General features: G+C 39.4%; 2 protein-coding genes across 4 annotated transcripts; one reads left to right on the forward strand and one right to left on the reverse strand.

The window, feature by feature from the left end:
• Positions 1-866: 866 nt before the first annotated feature.
• Positions 867-7,508, reverse strand: znf513a (zinc finger protein 513a). 3 transcript variants are annotated; one of them, XM_079475659.1, is made up of 5 exons: positions 7,283-7,508; positions 6,849-6,964; positions 5,679-5,813; positions 2,525-3,187; positions 867-2,450 (listed from the first exon to the last, which is right to left on the reverse strand). In XM_079475659.1, the coding sequence occupies exons 2-5, from the start codon at positions 6,886-6,888 to the stop codon at positions 1,690-1,692; spliced, it is 1,599 nt and encodes a 532-aa protein (XP_079331785.1). In that variant the 5' UTR covers positions 6,889-6,964; positions 7,283-7,508; the 3' UTR covers positions 867-1,689. The 3 variants fall into 3 exon arrangements, with proteins under 3 accessions (XP_079331785.1, XP_079331786.1, XP_079331787.1); XM_079475660.1 differs by lacking the exon at positions 6,849-6,964 and having other exon boundaries at positions 874-2,450; positions 7,283-7,466; XM_079475661.1 differs by lacking the exons at positions 5,679-5,813; positions 6,849-6,964; positions 7,283-7,508 and adding an exon at positions 3,510-3,647 and having other exon boundaries at positions 874-2,450.
• A 941-nt stretch (positions 7,509-8,449) lies between these two features.
• LOC306905112 (E3 ubiquitin-protein ligase RNF19B) lies at positions 8,450-21,260 on the forward strand. Its single transcript, XM_079475506.1, has 10 exons — positions 8,450-8,542; positions 10,413-10,796; positions 11,100-11,560; positions 13,100-13,302; positions 13,402-13,549; positions 15,808-15,970; positions 17,050-17,164; positions 18,588-18,719; positions 19,496-19,760; positions 19,958-21,260. The coding sequence occupies exons 2-10, from the start codon at positions 10,638-10,640 to the stop codon at positions 20,151-20,153; spliced, it is 1,842 nt and encodes a 613-aa protein (XP_079331632.1). The 5' UTR covers positions 8,450-8,542; positions 10,413-10,637; the 3' UTR covers positions 20,154-21,260.
• Positions 21,261-21,890: the final 630 nt, after the last annotated feature.

A 21,890-nucleotide genomic window follows, 5' to 3' on the forward strand; every position in this document is an offset into this window, starting at 1 on the left:
CTGTGCATATTAATTATTTATAAACATACATACATACACACGCATGCGTATATTTAAGAAAAATAACAGTTACTTTGCATTTATATAGAATTTTAATAATTAGTAAATATAAATAAATGCATCTAAAAATTTCCTATACATGTATGTGTATGTTGTGTTTATATATACAAAATTAATAGGCCTATGCATGGTACACAGACATACATAATTCAAACACAAAGGTTTATTCTGAATGTGATTATGGTCGACGGCCCTAAAAATAATAAAATTTTTATATTTCAAATAAAGAATATAGAAAATAACAAATGATAAAGTATACAGTTTTGACATATTATAGAATTGTCTATAGAAATAGTTCCTATATTTAAAAATGTACCATCAGATCAAAAGATGTTTAAGATCATGAGAACTGTTACACTTTTGATGTGCAAAGTGCATCAATTTATGGCACATTTCCTCAAGATTTTACTTGCATAATCCCACCCAGTAAAGCCCCTCTGCTATTCAAACCTGCTGTAAAACATTATAGCTAAAAATAAATCATTAGCATAAAAAGCACCGAAGGCTTTTTGACATTATTCAGATTATTATTATTATCAGATTGTCATCAGACTAACATTTAAAAAACATGAAAAAAAACCACTCACTAACAGCAAGCAGATCTCTGCAAGAGGTTCTTCCTGCAGCTTCTGTCTTCATTTGCATATTTACCGGTGCTGTTCTCTGCAGTGTGAGAGAAGGATTACAGCTCTCATTAGGGAAGTGTGAGGAATACACACTGCCTGTCAGCATCTTAATCCCACCCTGCTGGTCTACAAAAACCTTTTTGTACACTTCTGACAGATCATAAAGCACGAAGTCATCTTCAAATGCACTTTCAACACAAAAGTTTTTATTTCAAGATAGTTAAGGCATTAATGAAACCACTGCATAATACAAAAAACTCAAGCACCACACACTGACAAGATTCTATCATAATCAACATTTCTTGGCAACCTGAAGTTGAACTGCATAATAGAGTTTACGGTCACTTTTGTCTTTCGCTATTACTAACGTCATATCACAGGTGGCAAATTCATGCCAGACATTCCTTTGAGATGAAAATAACACTCACATAGAAAAATAAAAGCTATACATTGAGCATGACACAAATATTCACTAAGCACCATTTTGCTTCAAGTAAACTCCGACACAATGCATTTCACAGTCAATAAAACAGACACGACAACAAAAAGGCAACACGACCCTGCCGTTTTAACCGTCAGGATTAAGATGGAGAATGACGAATATCACAAAAAAGAATGTAAGCTTGTTACAGAGGTAAACATACACATGCAATGTTGTCAGGCTTGACACAGCCTTCTTTATTATGGCAGTGGTGCAGTAATTTCTATTTGGCACTGACATATGAATCAAGTTCAGGGTCAGAATGCTCCTCGAGAGCTTTGGGTAACACAAGCTGCCTTATTCCAAAGGCCTTAGGACATTCAGATAACTGTCTTTAAAATTGTGCATGACTTTATGTAGCAGCTTCTTGATATTTTCAAGAAATGGCTATGAATATAATTCAGGGCACAAGGCAAAATAACCAGCAAAGCTTAAACTGTTACAGTAACATATAACAGACCGCTGTCTTATAGCATCACTCTTAAAAAACTCTCTGCACTTGAACAGCACACTACTGTGAGGCTACACCTCATCCTCTTCCTCATTCCCACGCATCTGTACTTTATCCCACCCCTCGGCGATGAGGCCGTGCTTCTTCTGGTGTCGTTTGTAATTGTCCCAGTGGCCGGTGGTGTAGCCACACTCTTGGCACTTATGCGGCTTTTCGCCCGTGTGGCGCAACATGTGCCGCTTCAGGTTCATGCTCTGGTTGCAGGTGTAGTTGCAGATGGCGCACTGAAAGGGTTTGGCGCCGGAATGCACCCGCTGGTGTCTTTTCAGGTTAGCCAGGTTCCCGCAGGCATATTCGCACAGGTGGCATTTGTAGGGTTTCTCTCCGGTGTGTACCCGATGGTGACGCTTTAGGTTGTCGAAGTGTGCGGAGGCGTAGTCACATTGCGGGCACTTGTATGGCTTCTCGCCGCTGTGGGTCTTCATGTGGCGGGCTAGATGGTTGGGGTAGTGGGTGAGGAAGGGGCAGGCGGCGCAGGTGTAGACCTTGTCCCCTCGCTCGGCGGGGCAGCCGGGTGTGTCCTTAGTCAGCATCTCTAGCGTGCACTTGGCACAGATTTGCGCTGAGGATCCATCCTCATCATCCAGAGCTATGCCACACAGCCGGCAGGTGAAGGGAAAGAATATGGGGGGTAGGGGGGCAGGGTCGGAAGCACCCTGACCTGACTGCAACAACCCTGTTGATGACTGCTGCGCCAACCTTAGGCCATCAAATGTCTGCATGTAGCTTCCACCCCTCGCCACGTGGGGATGTGTGTCAGACTGTACTGCATCTGCAATTGGAGGACATTTGTTGAAAAACTCTCTTTTTGACTTTTGCAGGAGGTGAGAGCAAAGGCTGACTTACCTTCGGTGGGGCTGGGAACCACTTCTTTTTCTCTTAAAAGTGCTGTGGTACGGTGTAAACCGTTGCCGCTTGTCGGATGACGGACGCTCTGGCTTACGGCTGTATGCATGCGTTGGTGCCTCTTCAAGTTCCCTAAGGAACTGCACGCAAACGTGCAATAGTTGCACTTATAGGGTTTTTCCCCTGTGTGTATGCGCAAATGCCTTTGCAGGTTCACCAGCTGTGCCGACGCGTATGAGCAGAGAGGACAGCAAAACGGCTTTTCGCCGTTGTGCGTTTTCATGTGCCGCTTAACATGGTTCGTATAGCGTGACGTAAAACCACAAAGTGTACAAGAATGGAGCTTCAGGGAACCGTCATCGCCACCAGCACTTTCGTCCCCTCCGCACCCTGCTGGTAAGCAGAGCTTTCTGTCCGCCGCGCCGTTCAGGCTCCCTTTGCAGCAGCGCATGCAGTAGGGCCCCACCAGGTCCATGCCGGGTCCCAGAGGGTCTTCCAGGAGCTGCCCACAGCCCCTACAAGAGAGGTAAGAGGGGAAGCTAGGCTCAGACACGCCCTCTTCGTGCTCGCTTTCAGCTGCGCGCAGGTCATCAGCGTCGCTCTCCATGCTGAAGGGGGAGCTCTCGTCGTCTCCCAGGGGGAAGGCAGGCAGGCTGATGTCAGCTATATAGGATCACAGCAGGACACACCATTACATTATGCAGCTGCATATATGTGCTTTCTGAGATCATGTGCAAGGAGAACAGAAACATCCATCATTGACATAGGGATGATAAAAACAGATATTTAAAAATATGTTGTTCATTGTGAGGCTAGTATAGTATTAAAAACAATTCCTGGACAAGGTTTTTATGCCTGGATATTAGGTTAACCTGCCCAAGAATGTATGAATGAGTCTTTAAAACACAAAATATTTATCACATGAAAGAAAGAGACAAGGAAAAAAACTAACTCAGAACAAAATTTCAACAGCATTTATACTTACCAATCCAAAGCGTAAAAAAGAGATCAATTGTGATAAAGACACATAAGAGGTGGTAAACACAAAGCTGTAGTTTTCTGCTCGCTCTCTTTCACAACAATTCCTTCCAGCTCCGTCCTCATGCACGTAACGTGAGGAAATGTGAGTCTGAAGCCCGAGCGGCCCTATATATCGTCCATCTCCCAAACCCCGGGTGGATGATTACCCAGCCTAATGATAATGATGATGACTATAATGACCCTGATGATGATGATGAGGGCAGATGATGATGATGATGACAACTATGATAAAGACCCTGAGAAGAGATGATGATGATGATGATGATGATGGTGATGATGATGACTAAATGCCATATTATAATGTGCCCTTGATGGTCTTGATGACCCCTCTATAATAGCAGTGGCACACTGTATTTTTTTCTTGATTTGCCAATCTCAAATAGTGTGTTCTGTGAAAATGCCAAAGCTAGAGACATTATCCAGGGTAGTGGGCTCATGTGTCCCATCTGTAAATGATCACACAGTCACAATGCTCACTGACAGACAGAATGCACTATGTCGTCTGCGTAATAACATTTAGCAATAACATTAAGCATCTACCTTTCCAACTAATGTTCCTGCCTGTATTGAGGCAGACATATTTACACCAGTAATACAACAAACATTGTAGCCTTCATATAGACGGTTTCAAAGCAACAACATAAAAAACATTATTGCGCATGCGCATGTTCGTGGACTGCCCTTAAAGAGGTCATACGACACGGCATTAAACGAATATTATCATTTGTTTTAGATATAATGCATTGTGTAACACGCTTAAAGGTTTAAAAACGCTGACTCTCTTAGTCAAGTCATACCACGAACTGAAGTAGATTTGGGGGGGGTGTGGTTACACGAGGCGTTTCAGGCAGGTCTGGGTGAGCGTTCGCTTTTAGATAGAATGCATCTTTCGTTTCTGACACTTCCATTTTTGCAATTTGACATGTCTATTACATGCATGGGCAATTTATAACACACCAAAGACACAGCAAAACACGTTTTCGTGCCATATGACCACTTTTTCTTCCGGTACACATTAGCAAATAATATTCCCTTTAGAACAAACTTGTTTATTCTTTTCAACGGCCCGCTACAGTGCCTTTGATTAAAAACTCCAAAGCCAGAGAAATGCACACGGGACGATGACGTACTTCCGCTAAATTCACTGCCTTGAACTCACTTCCACTCTCATAGCACTAAGGGGACTTTCACCAATTGAAACAATGTGTTTACTAAGAAAACATTCAAATATCTGCGAAACGACAGCACTACGGGTGAGCATTGTTAAGTGGCTCTCTGATCATGCCTCTAGCAAGTGCAAAAGTTCACTTTGCTTTTTTTCATATTTGTTTATGTACCTTGAAACGAATAGCCTGAAGTGCTTCTCCTTTTTGGTTGTCGACGTATGGCGAAGTGCTTGAATAATTAGACTCACGTTGTTGATCTATGACCATCCTGATGTCCATCCTGAAGGCACCGGATGTAACAGAGCTGGCAGAGATTTTAGCGAAAGGACGTCATCGCTCCTTGTGCATATACCCAATTTTCTTAATATTTAGATTTTTTCCACCTTCAGATTCCAGAGTTTGAAATAATTATATCTCGGCCACATATGGTCCTATCCTTACAAACCATAGATCAATATAAATCTTATTCAGATTATGTAAAAATCTCAATTTCGAATTATTGACCCTTTAGAGTGGTTTTGTTGTGCAGAGTCACATATGTACTGTGTACATTTTTGTATTGATCCACACATACACACACATGTATACATATTTAGGAAATATTCAAATTGATTTATGTCAAAGATTCAAATGATTTTTTTATTTAAATATATGCATGTATGTTTATGTTTTTATAAATACAAAATTAATATGCACAGTACACAGACATATATTATGTAAACACAAACCTTTATTATAGACGCGATAAATCTAAGTATAAGTATAAATTAAAGCCATAGTATAAAACTAAATAATACCTATGTATAATAACTAATGCCAAATCTCCAAATATAAGCCTGAATGAATTTCAATTCCATAGTCGTGTTTAATGGAAATCACTGATAACTATTACGTGTTCTGGTGTAGCATTATATGGTTTGCTCGGCTGACAAGCTCTTCTTACTCACCTGAGAACTTTTCAAGGCCTATGATCTTGCTGTCATTGTCAGGATCGGAGAACTCAAGTTCGTGTCCCAGGAGAAAGTCGCTCTCGAAGGTAAGGTTTGCTGGACGTTCAGTCCCTAAACCATCTTCAGAATCCCCTGAAAACAAAGAGTTACATTAAATCTAAGTTTGACTATACGTGCATTATTTAAGATATGCAGTCTTTTCTGTATGTTTTCTAAATGTCATAAATATTTTTATCACCACGCAATTCCCACCGCATACATGCTAATGTCATAGCCAGCACAAAACAATTATTTCATGTGTTTGGAATCATTTGGAAACACTAAAACCTCACTGGCAATAATAAACAAACCATTCTGTGGTTTGCGTGTGTGCTTTAAAAAAAGTCATTTTTTTGTCATCTTTAGAAAAAACTTTGAGGCAAAATTGCTGGGGATTTGGTATATTCTTTTCTTTTCATAAAATCAGTAGACGCCATCTGGAAAGTTTCAAATTTAAAAGAAAACAACATACAACACAAAATGATATTTATAAAAACAAGAATAATTCAATAATGGTTAATAGAAATCAACTCAAATTGTCTATTATGCAGCATTGATTTCTTACTGGCCGGTCGCAGGCTTTTCATTTTACTGCAATTGTACTGCCACCTACTGGGGACAAGTAGTTTTTCAGAAAACAGGAGGTTTGGGAACGTTAAAGATTTTCAATGATGTGTATTTTAGCTAATGCAACAGAGAAAACAAATACAAAAATATTTAAACAAACTACAGTTGCAAAACGTCTTGCTCCCCTCTGACACAAATACAGAATTTGTTATGAATTATTCTCATCGGGACACAAAATCCTAAAAAGAATCCACAACCAAGCTTGTCTGATCAAAACACTCACTTCACACTTAGAGTAGGAAAGGGACTGTTTCAAATCTAGGTCGTATCTGATAAATGGCAATGCAATAGAACTTGTAGCAAAATTTAATGTAACGGACCCCTGTCAATAACAAAAATACGTAAAGAACCCTTAAACAACACATATTTATCATCCAGTATTTGTTTTTTATCGGCAATGTTGAAAAGCTGCTTCAACAGATTGTTCAGATGGACACACCCACATACAGTTCAATAGAATCGATGTAAGGCTAAACAATATTTGCCCAAAAAGCATCTTACATTTCACAGGTTGTGGATTCTGCTGTTTTCTTCTTGGCATCTTCCAGTCAGCCTTTTAAATTTGCAGTCTCCTCTAGATTCCCTCAAAATGATCAACTCATTCTTCAATGCAGTCTCTAAAAGTGTAAAAAACGATACGTTGAACTACACGTTTCTTGCACGCAATTCATACAACAGCTACACAACATAACTAAGGAGCTAACGTGCTAATCTGACACTCTCCTTGAAGGCAAATAAAGACAAGCGGTCTTATTTACGGTCTCTAAAATACATTTCCAAATCACGGTGCGTCAGAATACACGTCAGCGTGAATGTACGTGTACCAAGCAGTACAAACGTAACGCGTATCCAGATTGTTTGTTCTGTCGATATTCAACGTGCACGTTTAAATGTCCAACTCATATTGTCAAGCTCAGCAGATGTCAGAAATATACCTCCTCCTTCTGCCTGACGCGTCAAATAACACTTCTCGACCGCTCAAAACGACAGCGCTCCAAAGTGCACTACAGCTCACAGTCCGCCATTCCATTACACAGCGACCACAAAGAAAGGCAATTATTGCTCTTTTTTTCATAAGTTAATTGATCTCCAAATTGCCATTGTATACATTTTTCCGCTATGTTGCGTACATCCGTTGACATCGGTTACGCGTTTCCGGGCATACTGAGCTGACTTTTAATTCTATTTATATATTTAGCTTTATATGGAATATTTAGAGATTGGCGAAATAGGATAAGATAAGCAAAAAATTGATCAAAATATTCGTGGTAGATTAGGCTTTTTTTGGATGATAGTTTTTTTTACCGATATTATGCATAACGATAAGAAGAGTAGTATGTAGTTTTTCCATTTTTTTTTTATTAAAAAAAATCTTTGAAAGTAAAAATATTATGCAGATCACACAATAGAGCACACAAAGAGGAAGAGAAAAAAAGGATTCATAAATAATAATAAAGAAAAAATAAAAATAAATAAATACAGTAAACAACAGCAAGTATTTCTCCTCTTTCCTATGGACACATTCTAAATCCACAAAAAAGAATATATATATAAAAAATAAAAATAAAGAGCATCCATAAAAATAGACGGGATATTAAGTTGAAAAAAACGTCTGCATAAATTTGAGCAACTTTAATTCTAACAAAAATAAATTGCAGTTAAGTTGGCCGCCGTACCCTGTGAGGTCTACGTAATACAATGCAGTCGTCTACGTAATGCTAACTATGCGTATTTCTTATATAATATAGTATCGTGTGGTTATATAATAAACAAATAGCGGTATTTCTTTTAGAAAATCGTGTCTATATGTCATACGATCACATTTGTATAATTAAGTAGCTATGAGTCAAGTTGGATGCACGACTGCATGTACATTTACTAAATGAACAGAATATGATTTCTACGTCATTTCATCGATTTGGATCGCTGCAGTACATCCATCACTCCCGCAGGCCACCACAACCTCCTAAACAGACTGTGCCGAGAAGGAAACCTCAAGGTACAGGGGGATGTCCTCGACAACGTCACACGGCGCCTCTCGGACCACAGGGTCCAGATAAACGGGAGAAACGCTTAAAACCACGGAGATGTTTTACAGCAGTGGGAGGAGCCACGGGAGCCTGTGTCCTCGACCGCTCAGTGGGAGGAGTCAACTGATGGTGCTGAGCTGCAATAAGATAACGCACTAAGCGGAGGTAAGAGACCGATTTCATAAAATTATTGCGCGCTGTCTTTTGGTGAGAAGATTGTTTTCTTTTCTTGTGAAGCATATCGCGAGCTGCGTTTAACCATAAAAGTATTGTATTTCGTTTGGATGAGTTGCAATACGTAATAACCTTGCCACTCCCTGCAGTGTTGCAATGCCCTGGTCAGAGACCCTCTGATTAGTTACTAAAAAAAATCAGTTTTTAGACAAGAAATCGTAACGAATGAAATGATGAGAAAGTACGAGCACATCGAAAGGTGATTATGGTGATGGAGGTGCGCGTCCTTCTGTACGGGATGGTGTCAGTGGGATGTAAAGGTCCGTACAGCCTGTTAATGTATCATTAAAGTAATAGTTGGTGTAAATGGTGTAAGTCATTACAGATGCGCTCTTGGCCAGGATGTGGAGGTGTGTCCTCGTCAAACGTCAAAAACGCCATTGGCACGATGTTGCCTTGTCGAGTTATCAGGGTATCAATGCGGGCTCCCTTCACTTCCCAGAAGAGACTGATAACATTGTAACCATCCTATTTATAAGAATGCATTTGCCTTTAATGTTTTGGTTTGCAAAGCCGTTGCCAAACTTTGCTTATTGTGGTTAAACATGAAAGCTGTTGAGTGGACCGGACAAGCAGGAACAGTCCAGGCAACAAAGGGAAAAAAAAACATAAAAGTCTGTCAATGAGACCTTAGCCACAGGATTTTTATTCTCCGGCCAAAAAGCCATAAAACACATTAAAGCTCTGTCATCATTGAGCCCGTCTGCTGAATATCTTATCATCTCTTCTGTTCTCTGTAATATATTTGATATAAACTTGTTTTGTTTATAAATGTATGATACAATTGTGTAGCCTTTACATGATATGGATTTTGTTGTAATTTTGATATTATCATCTATATTCTGAAATCGTTTTTGTTTTAATGAGTGGTGGTAAAATTGAAGACATTCACCCTAATTTTTATTTTTTTGCCCTATTATATTATACATATATGCTGATGTTTTTAGGCAAAAATTTTATATTTATAAATATTGTTCTCTAATGTTATTTGATATACATATTATTAATGCTCATTTTAGACTGTCTTTCTATTTATTTATTGAGAACAGGGCCTTTAATATGTATTTCTCCATATACCAAATGTAAACAATGTCAGGATTTATTTTTTAGGAGGAAAGAGTCAGGAATGTTGTTGTTTTACTGTAAGACCCCATACCACAAGAAGATGCTAGGCTATTCATTGGGGGAGTTATATAGTGGAAAGGAAGGTCTTTTCAGTCATTGATTTTTCCCTTAGTCCTCATTCTTTTGTTCGAATGACCATATAACATTAAGCACTACTTCTTTAAACGGCTTTATAGGCTATTTTACTTAGTTAAAGGCTGACTATCAGATTCATAATTAAATGTGTGGCATCTGGCAGCCCCATCTAGCAGAGTATATCTAGCTGTATTTAGCTTATTTTGAAGGTTAGCATTAACAATTCAAAATAAAACCCATGCCACACAGTTTAGACTATGCATTCTTTTCAATAAAAAAATAATTTGGACTCTGGAGTGGAGTTTAGGAGTTACGATTTTCCCCAATATTCTCTCTCAAATATTGACTATCAATATGACAGTAATTAAGTAATAAATAATCAATTAAGCATCACCACATTATACATTATCAAGCAAGTTTAAAGTTGTCTCTATGCTGTATGTTGTTAGGTGTTTAAAAGACATAGCTTCTCAAAGATATATATTTAACCACTCTTAGAAAAGAGCATTATCAAAACTGAAGTTTGCATGCTTGTTGTCTATGTTTGCATATGTCCGGTAAGAGATCTTACCGTGTGTTTGTGTCTTTTGTGTATTTTTAGGTATGAAAATGTATTCAGGTAAATGAAGATAAAGAAATGTAGAGCAAGCCTGGACTTTACATGAAAAGTAAACAATGACATTGATCAAGGAGTGCTGTTGTGAACCACTTTTCTGCTTCCCCACTATGGTATCTTTGCCAATATTCAGTGTCACTCCTTAAAGAGACATAACACACTTCTAAAGACACAGACAAAAGGGACTGATTCGCTGATCAGCGACATAAAATGAAGAGACCCAAGCAGCAGTCGCAGACTCTCAGTTTTCTCAACTTCTTCAGCCGCAAGCCCAAATCTGACCCCAAGATTGAGAAGCCATCTGGTACTTTAAACAAGGACGAGGTGGCCATCACTCTTACACCCAATGAGCATGAGCATGTGGAAAAAGTAAGATGGACACTTTTTCTCTCACCCTTGTAAACTGCAAATGAGTTTCCATTCATTTTCTGCTGTCGCGTCAAATAAACTAAAGTGGCGTGTGGCTGTAATCGAAGGCTGTAATGGTTAATGTTACCAGGTGGACACTTTGTCATGTCAATTCCCTTCCCCCACACCCGTTTTTTATTGAATTAGTTTTATTCAGAGTCTCCATCTTCTGTTGCCAAGATACAGAGTGCTTAGGTTATGCCATTTTCTCATTTGCCTCGTCTCACATGTACACGTTATGCATCTGTTTCCTCTCATGACTAGGCTCGCAGTGAAGGGGGCATTGGAAGAGCGGTCGATAGGGATGGAGGAGATCTTATGAAGGTTGAAGAAGCCGGAGTAGGAGATGGCGGGCAAGGTGCTGAGTGTGGGAGCAGTGGTTCAATGGGGGTACTGTCCTTATCCTCCTCAAGTCAAGAACAGCTACTCGAGCACCTGGTCGAGTGTCCGCTCTGCCTGCTCAGTCAACCTCGCAGCCACTTCCCTCGTCTATCCTCCTGCCAGCACCGAGCCTGCACCGACTGCTTACGGCAGTACCTACGCATCGAGATCTCAGAGAGCCGCGTGGGCATCGCCTGCCCGCAGTGCCCAGAAACTCTGGCGCTGCCTGACGTCCGTGACATACTGGATGACCGAGCTTTGCTGGAGCGTTTCGAGGAGTTCTTGCTACGTCGCTTTCTGGCAGCCGACCCAGACACGCGCTGGTGCCCGGCACCAGACTGCAGGTTAGGGTCGAAATGAAACCGTATATCCGACTGTAGAGTAATAGGTTTCACCAAGGTTTGATGTACTTTTGTGCCACACACAAGAGGGGCTTTACATAAGCCTGCACACTGACAGACAGTGGGGAACACCTAATATATCACAATGGAAATTAAAACTTTCATTTTTTCCCCACCAGTTCAGACTGGTTAGACCAGCTGTTGCCTGCTTGACAGAACTTTTTAAATCCATTCCTGCTGTCTTCAGGATTATTGTAAATGCAACATCTGTGTAAAAGACGGCTTGGAACTAAACCTTCCAGGACATGGCCCTCCAGGATCAAAATTGAATTTAAATCATGTGAATCCAGCTGGTTTAAGCCGGATTTTCAAGCAGGGCTTTATTGGTGTTGCTTATTCAGCAAGCATGACGTGTGAAACAGCATAAAATGATGGAGGTGGGGGGCAGTTCAGTGACTCATTCTGTTCTGTGGTGCATTATGTATTTGAATGCAAGCGTCAGGTTTCGTCACGGTAACTGGATCACGGTGGTGACGGGAAGCTGATTGGCGGGAGGTTTGCCGTGTCTTGTCAACATGGGCTGTATTAGGTATCCCCTGCAGTGACGCCACATGAGGAGCAGAGCATTCTCTCTCTTTACTACTGTGACTGATGAGAGGAGAACAGATGATTCCAGCTTTTCATCTGCTTTCATCAGCATATGATCATATATCAGATTATATCTAAAATATTGAAAAAAACACAATTTGGTCAACAATTGGTCTTCATCACTGAACTGCGTGTGAAGAAATGAGTCATTTATTCGTTTACACTTACGTTTTATTCTAAATTCAAGCATATATTTTGAAACAAGCAACAAAAACAAAGTAAACAAATATCTCGTTGTGTAACAAAAATTAACCCCATTCACGCATAGAGGTTGTAGAGCACAGTATCTATTCAAAAATGCATGCAGTCCATCTATTGAAAAATGTGTTAAAAGTTCATGGATATCGTTGTACGACACAAAAACAAAAAGTCCTAAAATTGTCATAGATTAATGCATGAAAGAGTTATATAATAAAAAAGAATGTGTATGATAATATTTATACATAGATAAAATTATTAAATAAAATAATAGTTTAATATCTAATGTGTTTTTGTTATCTCTAGATTCATATCTAAAATAGATTTATATCTATATAGATTAATATGTAATATGTTTTTGTTAATTTATAGATTATTTACAAACATATATTTCTTTAATATATTTTTATAGTAACAAATATAATGTGCATTATAGCTTAAACTGTGATAGGATCTGTTTGTTACAGTGTATATTATAATTTTAACTAGCACACATGATTGTGCTACATCTTGCAGATTTGAGCTTATTTGTGCATTATGTTAATTGTCCACTGCAGAACTTATTTAGAATATTTGAAATTCCATATTTTAGCATGAGAACCAAAACATAAATATAAATGAGACACAATTTCCTTGTTTATGACTAAAACATTCTTTGCAGTATTCTCATTTTATGTTGTTTGTGTTATTCAACAGCTATGCTGTGATAGCCTTCGGCTGTGCCGAATGTCCCAAGCTAAGCTGTGGTCGGGAAGGTTGTGATACCGAGTTCTGCTACCACTGCCGACAACTGTGGCATCCAGACCAGACTTGTGACCAAGCCAGACGTCAGCGTACCCGGCACACATTAGGGGCCAATGATATATCCACACTTTACGTATTTAACGAGGAACCTGGAGGTATGGTAGAAATATTAGTCTGAGTAATAGTGTCTCACCCAAGATATGTTTGATATGCCTGAGTACCTCCCCTGACAGTTTGTATGGTCTCTGGTATAGATGCAGAGGAGATCAAGCCCTGTCCCCGCTGTGGTGCCTATATCATGAAGACTAATGATGGTAGCTGCAATAGGATGAATTGTACAGTGTGTGCCTGTCAGTTCTGTTGGCTATGTATGCAGGAGATCACGGACGTGCACTACCTCAGGTACACGCACACATGCACACCCACAAAGCCACACATAGTCATCAAATTACAGTAAGATTAGTCTAGCATCACCAGACACCAGAACTTTAACTAATGGCATAAAAAATAGTCCACACTGCACCTGATTCTGTCACAGAAATGCCCACTTAGACTGGAAGAGACTGATCAAAACTGTAAAAAAAGGTAAAGTGACCAACCACAGTTCATTAAGGAACACACAAGGTAATATACAGTTTTAATTTTGGATTTCTAATTTACTTCAAGTCACAGTGCCTTAAACCAGACAATTGCCATCATGGCCATAGCAGTGGAGCTGGGGGGTTCAGGGATAACAGCCGCCGTGGCTGTAGCAAGGGACCTGGGGGGTTCAGGGATGGGGGCCACCATGGTGCTGGGGTCTGCCCTGGCCAAGGCGCTGGTTGCCATGGCGGTGGACGGGGGCGTGGAGGAGGCTGGCCGCTGTAAGCATGATGGAGATTGCCAGGATGACCGCAGCGTAAAGCTCTAACGGCTTGGGGGGCTCTCAGGGCTCGGGAGACTTGGGGGGCTCAGAGGGCTCGGGAACTTGGAAGTGTCCCTTTTAACATACAGGGAGTCGAACTCCCGCAATACCTGATCCAGGTCCAGGGGAAGCTCGGTGAGCTTTTGCCAGTTCATGAAATCCGCGGGATGCCGGTCCGGGACTTCGCCGTGATGTTAGGCTGAGCTGAAGTGCTCAAGGGGCAAATAATTAGGCATGACAACATGACAACGGTGGCAAGGAACAAAAACTCCAAGGATTCAAAAATAGAGAAAAAAATGTCCTCGGGAGAAACCAGACTCAGCCGGGAGGGCCAGTTCTCCTCTGACACATTGCAGCTGAAGTCTGTGACTTTTGAGTGATAATTACTGAGTGAATGTTTATGATTAACAGGGAGTAAATAAGTAATTTTAACAGGGAAAGCCTATTAGTAGTGATTTATTTAATTTACATTTGGAATACTGGAATGCTTTTTATCGGTTAGATATTTGCGAAACACAGTGACTACAAAAAGTTTATGGCAAAAAATACAAATCACTAAATGTGGAGATATTTATTTTAACACGACGTACTGTACCGTACTCTTATTAACAACTAACATTATAATTTGTGTGTTATACAGACAACACTGCCTTTTTCCAGCAACCACAGTGGCATTCTGTTATAAAACCAACAAAACTTGGTCATGCTCTGTACAAGCTAAATAGGCAATTATGTAAAACATGTTTTTGCATAACTGTGATTAAACAGGCTTGCTTGTTTAGCCTTCTTCATGAACATTTCCGATTATCAGATTTACTTAATTACAACTACTGTAATTACACAGAGCTTGAAAAAGCTGATCTGTTACAGAGCTCTCACGTCTAAAGTGGTGATATAGTTTCAGTAATTTCAGATAGATTTTTCCCTTCTTGGGCGTCAGCCAGCACAGACTTTAATCAATTAATCAGTATAAATGTCTGCTCATATTTCCATGCAACCCAACCCACATCATTTACTAGAAGCAGGTTTTATTAATTTTAAGAACACCATATTCTTGCTGGGACGACTTTCAGAATTTTGATGAAAGTATTGAACTGCTGAACTTTGTTTCTAAGTACAGTGTTCTGCTGATTTGTTACTGAAAAATGATCACAATATTAATTCAATTTATTAAGGCATTGTTCGCCAATGGGGCATAGTGTTGTGTGTTTGTGCCTCCTGTCTTATTCATTTTTTCTCTTTTTTATCTGAATGTCACCCTACTGCATTTACCTCTTGAAAATGTTATTGTGTTAAGTGTCATATCCAAAAAATACCTCAAAATGACTTTCAAGTTCTCTTGATACTTTTTTTTGCTGACTTGACACAATATAACAAATCAGGCATCGGCATTGGCTATAAAGGATTGCAATTCACCACTGCAGTGGTTGAGCCTGATCGAGGCTGAGATCATTCAATTTGATTATATTGATCCAATGAGACAGAGAATGTGTCTGTCTGGCTTTCATTGGCTAATATTTCCTATTCACTCGTATCTTTAGCTTTAACTCTCATTTCACGTACAGGCACAGCTGTGTAAAGAGGCTTGTGAGAGTAAGATCAATTGAAAAAGCAGATATAGAACAGGGTGTAACTGCTGTGACTGGCTTAACCCAAGATGTATCTCTTTTATGTCTGTTTTTTTCTGTCTGATGGCTGTAAAGTCCTGTTTTTAAATTCTCATTCTTGCATTGTCTTTCACCTTTTTACTTTGTAGTCCCTCAGGCTGCACTTTCTGGGGAAAGAAGCCCTGGTCGCAGACCCGAAAGGTTTTGTGGCAGGTCGGCATGCTGCTTGGGGCTCCGGTGGTGATCTCACTAATAGCAGGCATTGCAATACCGGTCATCATTGTGGGCATCCCAATATATATGGCTCGCAAGGTAAAGAACTAAACGTGTTTTATGGTACGATTAAAAACAAAGCACACAACAACACAGTTGCCCTTGATTTAAGTGATAGTTCACCTAAAAAATGTGGTCACACACCTATTCATTTACATTTACATTTACATTTAGTCATTTAGCAGACGCTTTTATCCAAAGCGACTTACAGATGAGGAAACATTGGAAGCAATTATAACAACATAGGCAACAAAATACATAAGTGCATCAAACTAGTCCATTAAAGCCTAGCACAGTGTACAAAGCTAAGAAAAGTGAGGTTAGTAGTTTTTTTTTTTTTTTTTTTTTAAGAAGGAAAGGGAAGAGAATTAGGAAAAACTCAATCAGCAACGTGTTGACGGAAGAGTCAACTTGTATTCATCTTGTATGGACACAAAACCAATGCAAGTGAAAGGATATGGTTAGCAACATTCTTCAAAATAGAAAGCCATACAGGCTTAAAATGACAAGAGGGTGATATGATGACAGAATTTTAATTTATGTGTGAACTATCCCTTTAAGTCTTTTACTAGTACAGTATGTGGCAAATGCCTTCAGGGCGTCTTTAAGTGTCTGCTTGCCATAACTCAAACTACTCCAACCTATCGTCTTTGTGGTATAATGGATCAGGTGACCATTTGCGTTCTGCGTTTTTTAAAAGACAAGGTCACGTCCCTGTGTGTATGCTTATCAGAAAAGTGCTGCTCAATGCATATATGTAAATTTATGTAAATGACCAGACCTGTCCTCATCCCACAGCAGTGTGATATAGAAAACTTTAGTACAGCACGTACAGAGCCTTTTCAGTGCCCTAAGAGGTCATTATGGTCGTAATGACTTGAAAAGCACAAGTGATATTTGTTTGTAAAGCATTTAAGAAATGTAGTAAAGTAAAAATTGTTTCTTTAGCGAAACACAATGGCGGATGTTAAGCAAAATGTTAGTGATGGACAGCCTCACTCACTATCCAGTGTCAACATTCTTCAAATACTCTTCTTGTGTTTCACAGACAAAAGTAAGTACAGTTATTTCAATTTTGAATGAACTTTCCCTTTAAGTATGTATCTGCTGCTTTTCAGGTCCACGGTCGATGCAAGAAAAACAATATCTCAGGGAGTAAGCATTACTTGACAGTGGCCAGTGGGGTCATGATGTCTGTGTTCGTGTCTCCAGTCATAGCAGCCATTACTGTGGGTAAGAATCTGCTTATATTCTTGTTTATTGAAAGTAACATGACATCTAATGAGAAAAAAGAGGTATACTGTGTTTAGTGTTGTGTATTTAATCGATATTTAATTCTTCTGAATGGGCAATTTGGTTTGTGTGTATGTGTGTTTAAGTCTTATTCTATAGGTGTGGCTCACTGGTTAGTACGTTTGTGTACTGATGGAGTCTGAACAATTTAAGTGCATTCATTAACAGTCACACGCAACTGCCCCGATGACTCGTCTATCTTCAGCATTTAAGCTTGTGTGGAACCTTGAGTGGGGAGGGGAGATTACAACAGCCGGTCCTGCTAAAATGTCAGGCCGATCTCCTCAGCGTAGCGTGAAGTCCCGCACAGTGCGTTCACTGCCCGGTACTCTCCACCAAACCCGAATCTTCTGTTCCCTCTCATCTCCCCTCTGAATAGTCCCGTCTGTTCTACAGCTCTGACCTCTTCTGCAGTAGATCTACAGAGGGGCCCTGTCTCCTAGAATGCCCCCATCAACAATGCCACTCTGTTCTTACCCGTAACCAGGAGAATTATGGTCCTTTGTCTAAATTCATTTGTGTGGACTGTTGTTCTTGTGTTTGCTGCTTATGGATTTATACTGCAGTTAGTTATACATTGCATCACTTTTCCTTTTTTCAAATGATTTAGCTTAAAATAAGGTCACCTGAATACTTTATCTCTGTTCTTCATTCACACATATTGAAATGAACGTATTCCTTTACAAAAAAAGAAGGAAGAATACTTCATTTGTGTATATATTCTCACGATATAATATATATATCTATATATTTACACAGTGTATATAATGCAGAGGCAGATTTATGCAGGGCTGTTTACTTATCTAACTGTTTATTTCTCAAACTGCATCAAAATGTATTGAATTGCAGACTTTGTACACACACCTTGTCTTATCTAAAGCTTATATGTGTTATCATGCAGTCCTCTGCAGATATTTACGTTTGTTAAATGTTGTTTAATAATTTCAACACTGCACCAAGAAAGAAAACATCTTGTCTAAGTTCATACAGATTGTTTTTGCCTGCATTAACTTTGACAGACCTAAATAAGTGGTCAAAAGTGATGTCTGGGGGACGAATAAGGAGTACAGTATGGTCCAAAATGGGCAAAATACAAAATTGTGTTATTAGACATTGTTATTGGAAAAGGTAAGCAACAGTGTATTAGGGAATGTGGGTATTATTCCAATATTATGTAATTGTTAGAAAACAAAAAGCTCACAAGAAATTAAGCATATACATTACACTGACTACAGCTTAATAAGTTATTCCTATTTTGTTGATCCACTCATGTTTTTCATTATCGCTGGACATTACTTTTGGCCAGTGTGCTGTACTTATGAATACATGTGAAATTAACTGTGATTGTTCTCTATTTTAAAAGGGGTAGGAGTGCCTCTCATGTTGACATATGTCTACGGGGTAGTGCCCATGTCTTTGTGTCGGAATGGCTGGTGCAGACCACAAAATGAACCTCCAGATGTTCGGAATATACAGCTGGAAGATCTTGCCAATTGTAAGTGCACCTAAAAAAGTCCACCTTAAAAAAGTGTCTCATATGTTAGGGTATAAGATAAAACATCACTCACAATATAAACCATATGAGCTATTAACCTTATGAGGATTAAAGGGAAAGCTCACCCAAAAACTTTTCTTCTGTCCTCTTTTACTCACCTTCATATTCTAAAACTGTACTTCTGCGGAACACCAAACATATTTTAAATAATGTGGGAAACTTAACCTTTACATATCAGTTTGAATGTATAATACATACAATATATGAGTATTGAAGCTGAAAAACATCATGCAGAAAAGATTTTTAATGTATTATTGAAGGGATACTCCACCCAAAAATGACAATTCTCTCATGAATTACTCACCCTCTTGTTGTTTAAAATCTGTATAAATGTCTTTTTTTCTGTTGAACACAAAGAAAGATATGTGGAAGAATGTTAGCAACTGAATATTCTGGGGCATCACTGACTACCATAGTTGGAAAAATTATTGTATATTTTTATGTTCTGTTAAACCGAAGGAAAATATTGAGGAATTTAGGAAAGCAAACAGCTCTGGGGCACAGATCTACTATGGTAGTCAACGATGCCCTAGAACTGTCAGTTGCTAACATTCTTTCAAATATCTTTCTCTGTGTCCACCTGAACAACGAAATGTATACATGTTTGAAACAGCTTGAGTGTGAGTAATTCATGACAGAATTTTTGTCACATTTTTGGGTGGAGTATCTCTTTGCTCTCAGTTTGGCCTGATCTGACAAATAAACTTCTCTTGAAGATCTTCTATTTTCTCATGTAGTCAGTGACCATTGGAGTGGCCAGCCCAATCCAGCTCTAACCGAAGGAAGTATACAGGAAGTGCGTGTGAACATTGAGGAAGTGCTGCCGATTCCCAGCACCAGTATGATCCAGTCAGGAGAAAAGGACTCTGTTGAACCACCCAATGACAGACATATTGACATCACTAAGCAGGACGTCCAGTCAGATGAAGTGGATCTAGTAGACCAATGTGCTTACACAAGCACACAGACGTTTGCTCTGAGGTGAGCAAATCCGCCATTTAAAAAACTGCATAAACTAAAGGTGTATGTTAGTAGAGAGCTGGTACATTGTACATAGATTTCTGAATAACAATACGGTGGTATTGCAATTTTTTATGTCTGACTGTACAGTCAATATATTGGAATCTTTTACTCGTTGTTATGTCACCGTGTTTGTTTTTGTGTTTTGTTTACAAAAGGGAAGGGACCAATATCGAGGTCCGTGTGGAGATTGAGGCTCAGCCACGAGGAGGACGGAAGCCAAGTCTCAGCAGTATCCTGTCTAGCAAGAGCCTTTCCTCAGAATCCCTTGGCCAGCCCTGTGAACCTCTATGTGCCTCTCAACAGTCAGGGAGTGCAGACCCCTTGCCAGTTCCTGAGACGGACAGTGTCTGAGAGACTCCTGGAAACCAACTGCTTTCACCGCCCACCTCCACTCCCATCAGGTGCTTCGAGCCTCTGCCTGCTAAACGCTGAGAGCCGGCCATGTGGAAACCAACAGAGAAAAGAGAGAGATTATGGAGATGAAAGCCAAGGGTAGCTGCCAAAACGCCACAGAGGATTAAAGATGATAATAAAACATGAAATGACCAAGCGCATGTTTGTCAACAACTTTGAGGAGTGCTAACCAGTTTTTTACCATAGGAAACATTGGCTATTTGAATGCTGGTCTATTTCATTTCTTTGATTAGCTTTTCTTTTAGCTACACTTTTCTAAAGCGAATAAAGGCCATATGGTTTATGTACCCTGACTGTTTCCTACAAAACAAAAACATAATAATGGATTAGTAGCATGGTTTCTATTGCAAGGTTGGTAGCCTGATGTGACATGACTACCAACATGGAAAAATGCAGATACTCTTCGGCTGAAGATGAGTTTGCCTCAGGCTAAGGCTGACCAGGAAACAAAAATATTTTTCCTGATGGTGTTCATTCATTCGAATGATCCAAGTTGTTGGTGCATTTTCATGAAGAAGAAGCAAAATCTGGGATTTGGGTTTTAAATGAGACCCCAGCGTCATGCTGTTAGTAGCCTGCTGTGTCTTGAATTTGATCCGTTTAGGTAAAAGTTTGTGATCTTTTGGGAAGGTAAACATATACGGACTGTTTTTAAATGCTGCATTGAAAGCGAACGAAGCAATGTTGAATTGTTCTTATTGGTCTTGTTTCTAACACCACAAGTGTTTACTTTTAGTCTTTATTTCTACAGTAAATGCATTAAAGCCCCGTCACTGAAGAGGTTACTTTATCTCATTCACTGTAGAAACTATCCAATACCTAAACTGGTTTAAGCTCCTGGTATTAGATAGCCTTCTGGCCAGAGCCAAGAGTTGCGTAATATAACATAAACTTCATTTTCTGGTGTTTTACGACACTTGAATGACCAGAAAAAAGCCCACATTTCAAAATGTAGCTCAATTATGATTTTATGAACCAAATGATCTTGATACAGATTGGAAACAATGAATGATACAGTACGCCAATAAAAATACATTTGTATTGAACAGTGGCTATCCAAAAAGATTTTATTTTCTGAATTTTCATTCCATCTTATAACATCATCGAAGCCATGAGAAAATGTTATATTGTACCCACAACATGACAATTCTGTCATCATTTACTGCCCCTTAGATTGTTCCAAACCTGTCTAAATGTGTTTGTTTTGCTGAACACACATGAAGAAATTTGGAAGAATGATCTCACCGACCATTTACTGCCGTGGTAGGGAAAATAAATGCAATGGGAGTCAATGGTGGGGGGGTAAGCTGAGATTTGACATTCTTCCAGATATCATCCTGTGTGTTCAGCAGAACGAAGTAACGTAAACAGGTTTGAAACAATCTGAGGGTAAGTAAATAATGACAGATTGTTCATTTTTGGGAGTAGTATCCCTTCAATATCCATAAAGTGTAACAGTAACAGGCCGACAGAGGGCGCTAGAGTTGCGTGCAAACACGTACAGTATCTTACTATAGCCTGCTGCTTCATGCATCCTGAGCAAAACGCATTTCAGTGACATGGGTAAAATGAACTATGCCGTAAGTTTAAAATGTGTAGTTAAACCTAACAAATTATCTTATACAAATTGTCATCATTCAGCAAAAAAAGTTCATTTTAAAGTATGCACAATTG

The sequence above is a fragment of the Barbatula barbatula genome (genome assembly GCF_947034865.1).
Source record: "Barbatula barbatula genome assembly, chromosome: 15".
NCBI lineage: Eukaryota > Metazoa > Chordata > Actinopteri > Cypriniformes > Nemacheilidae > Barbatula > Barbatula barbatula.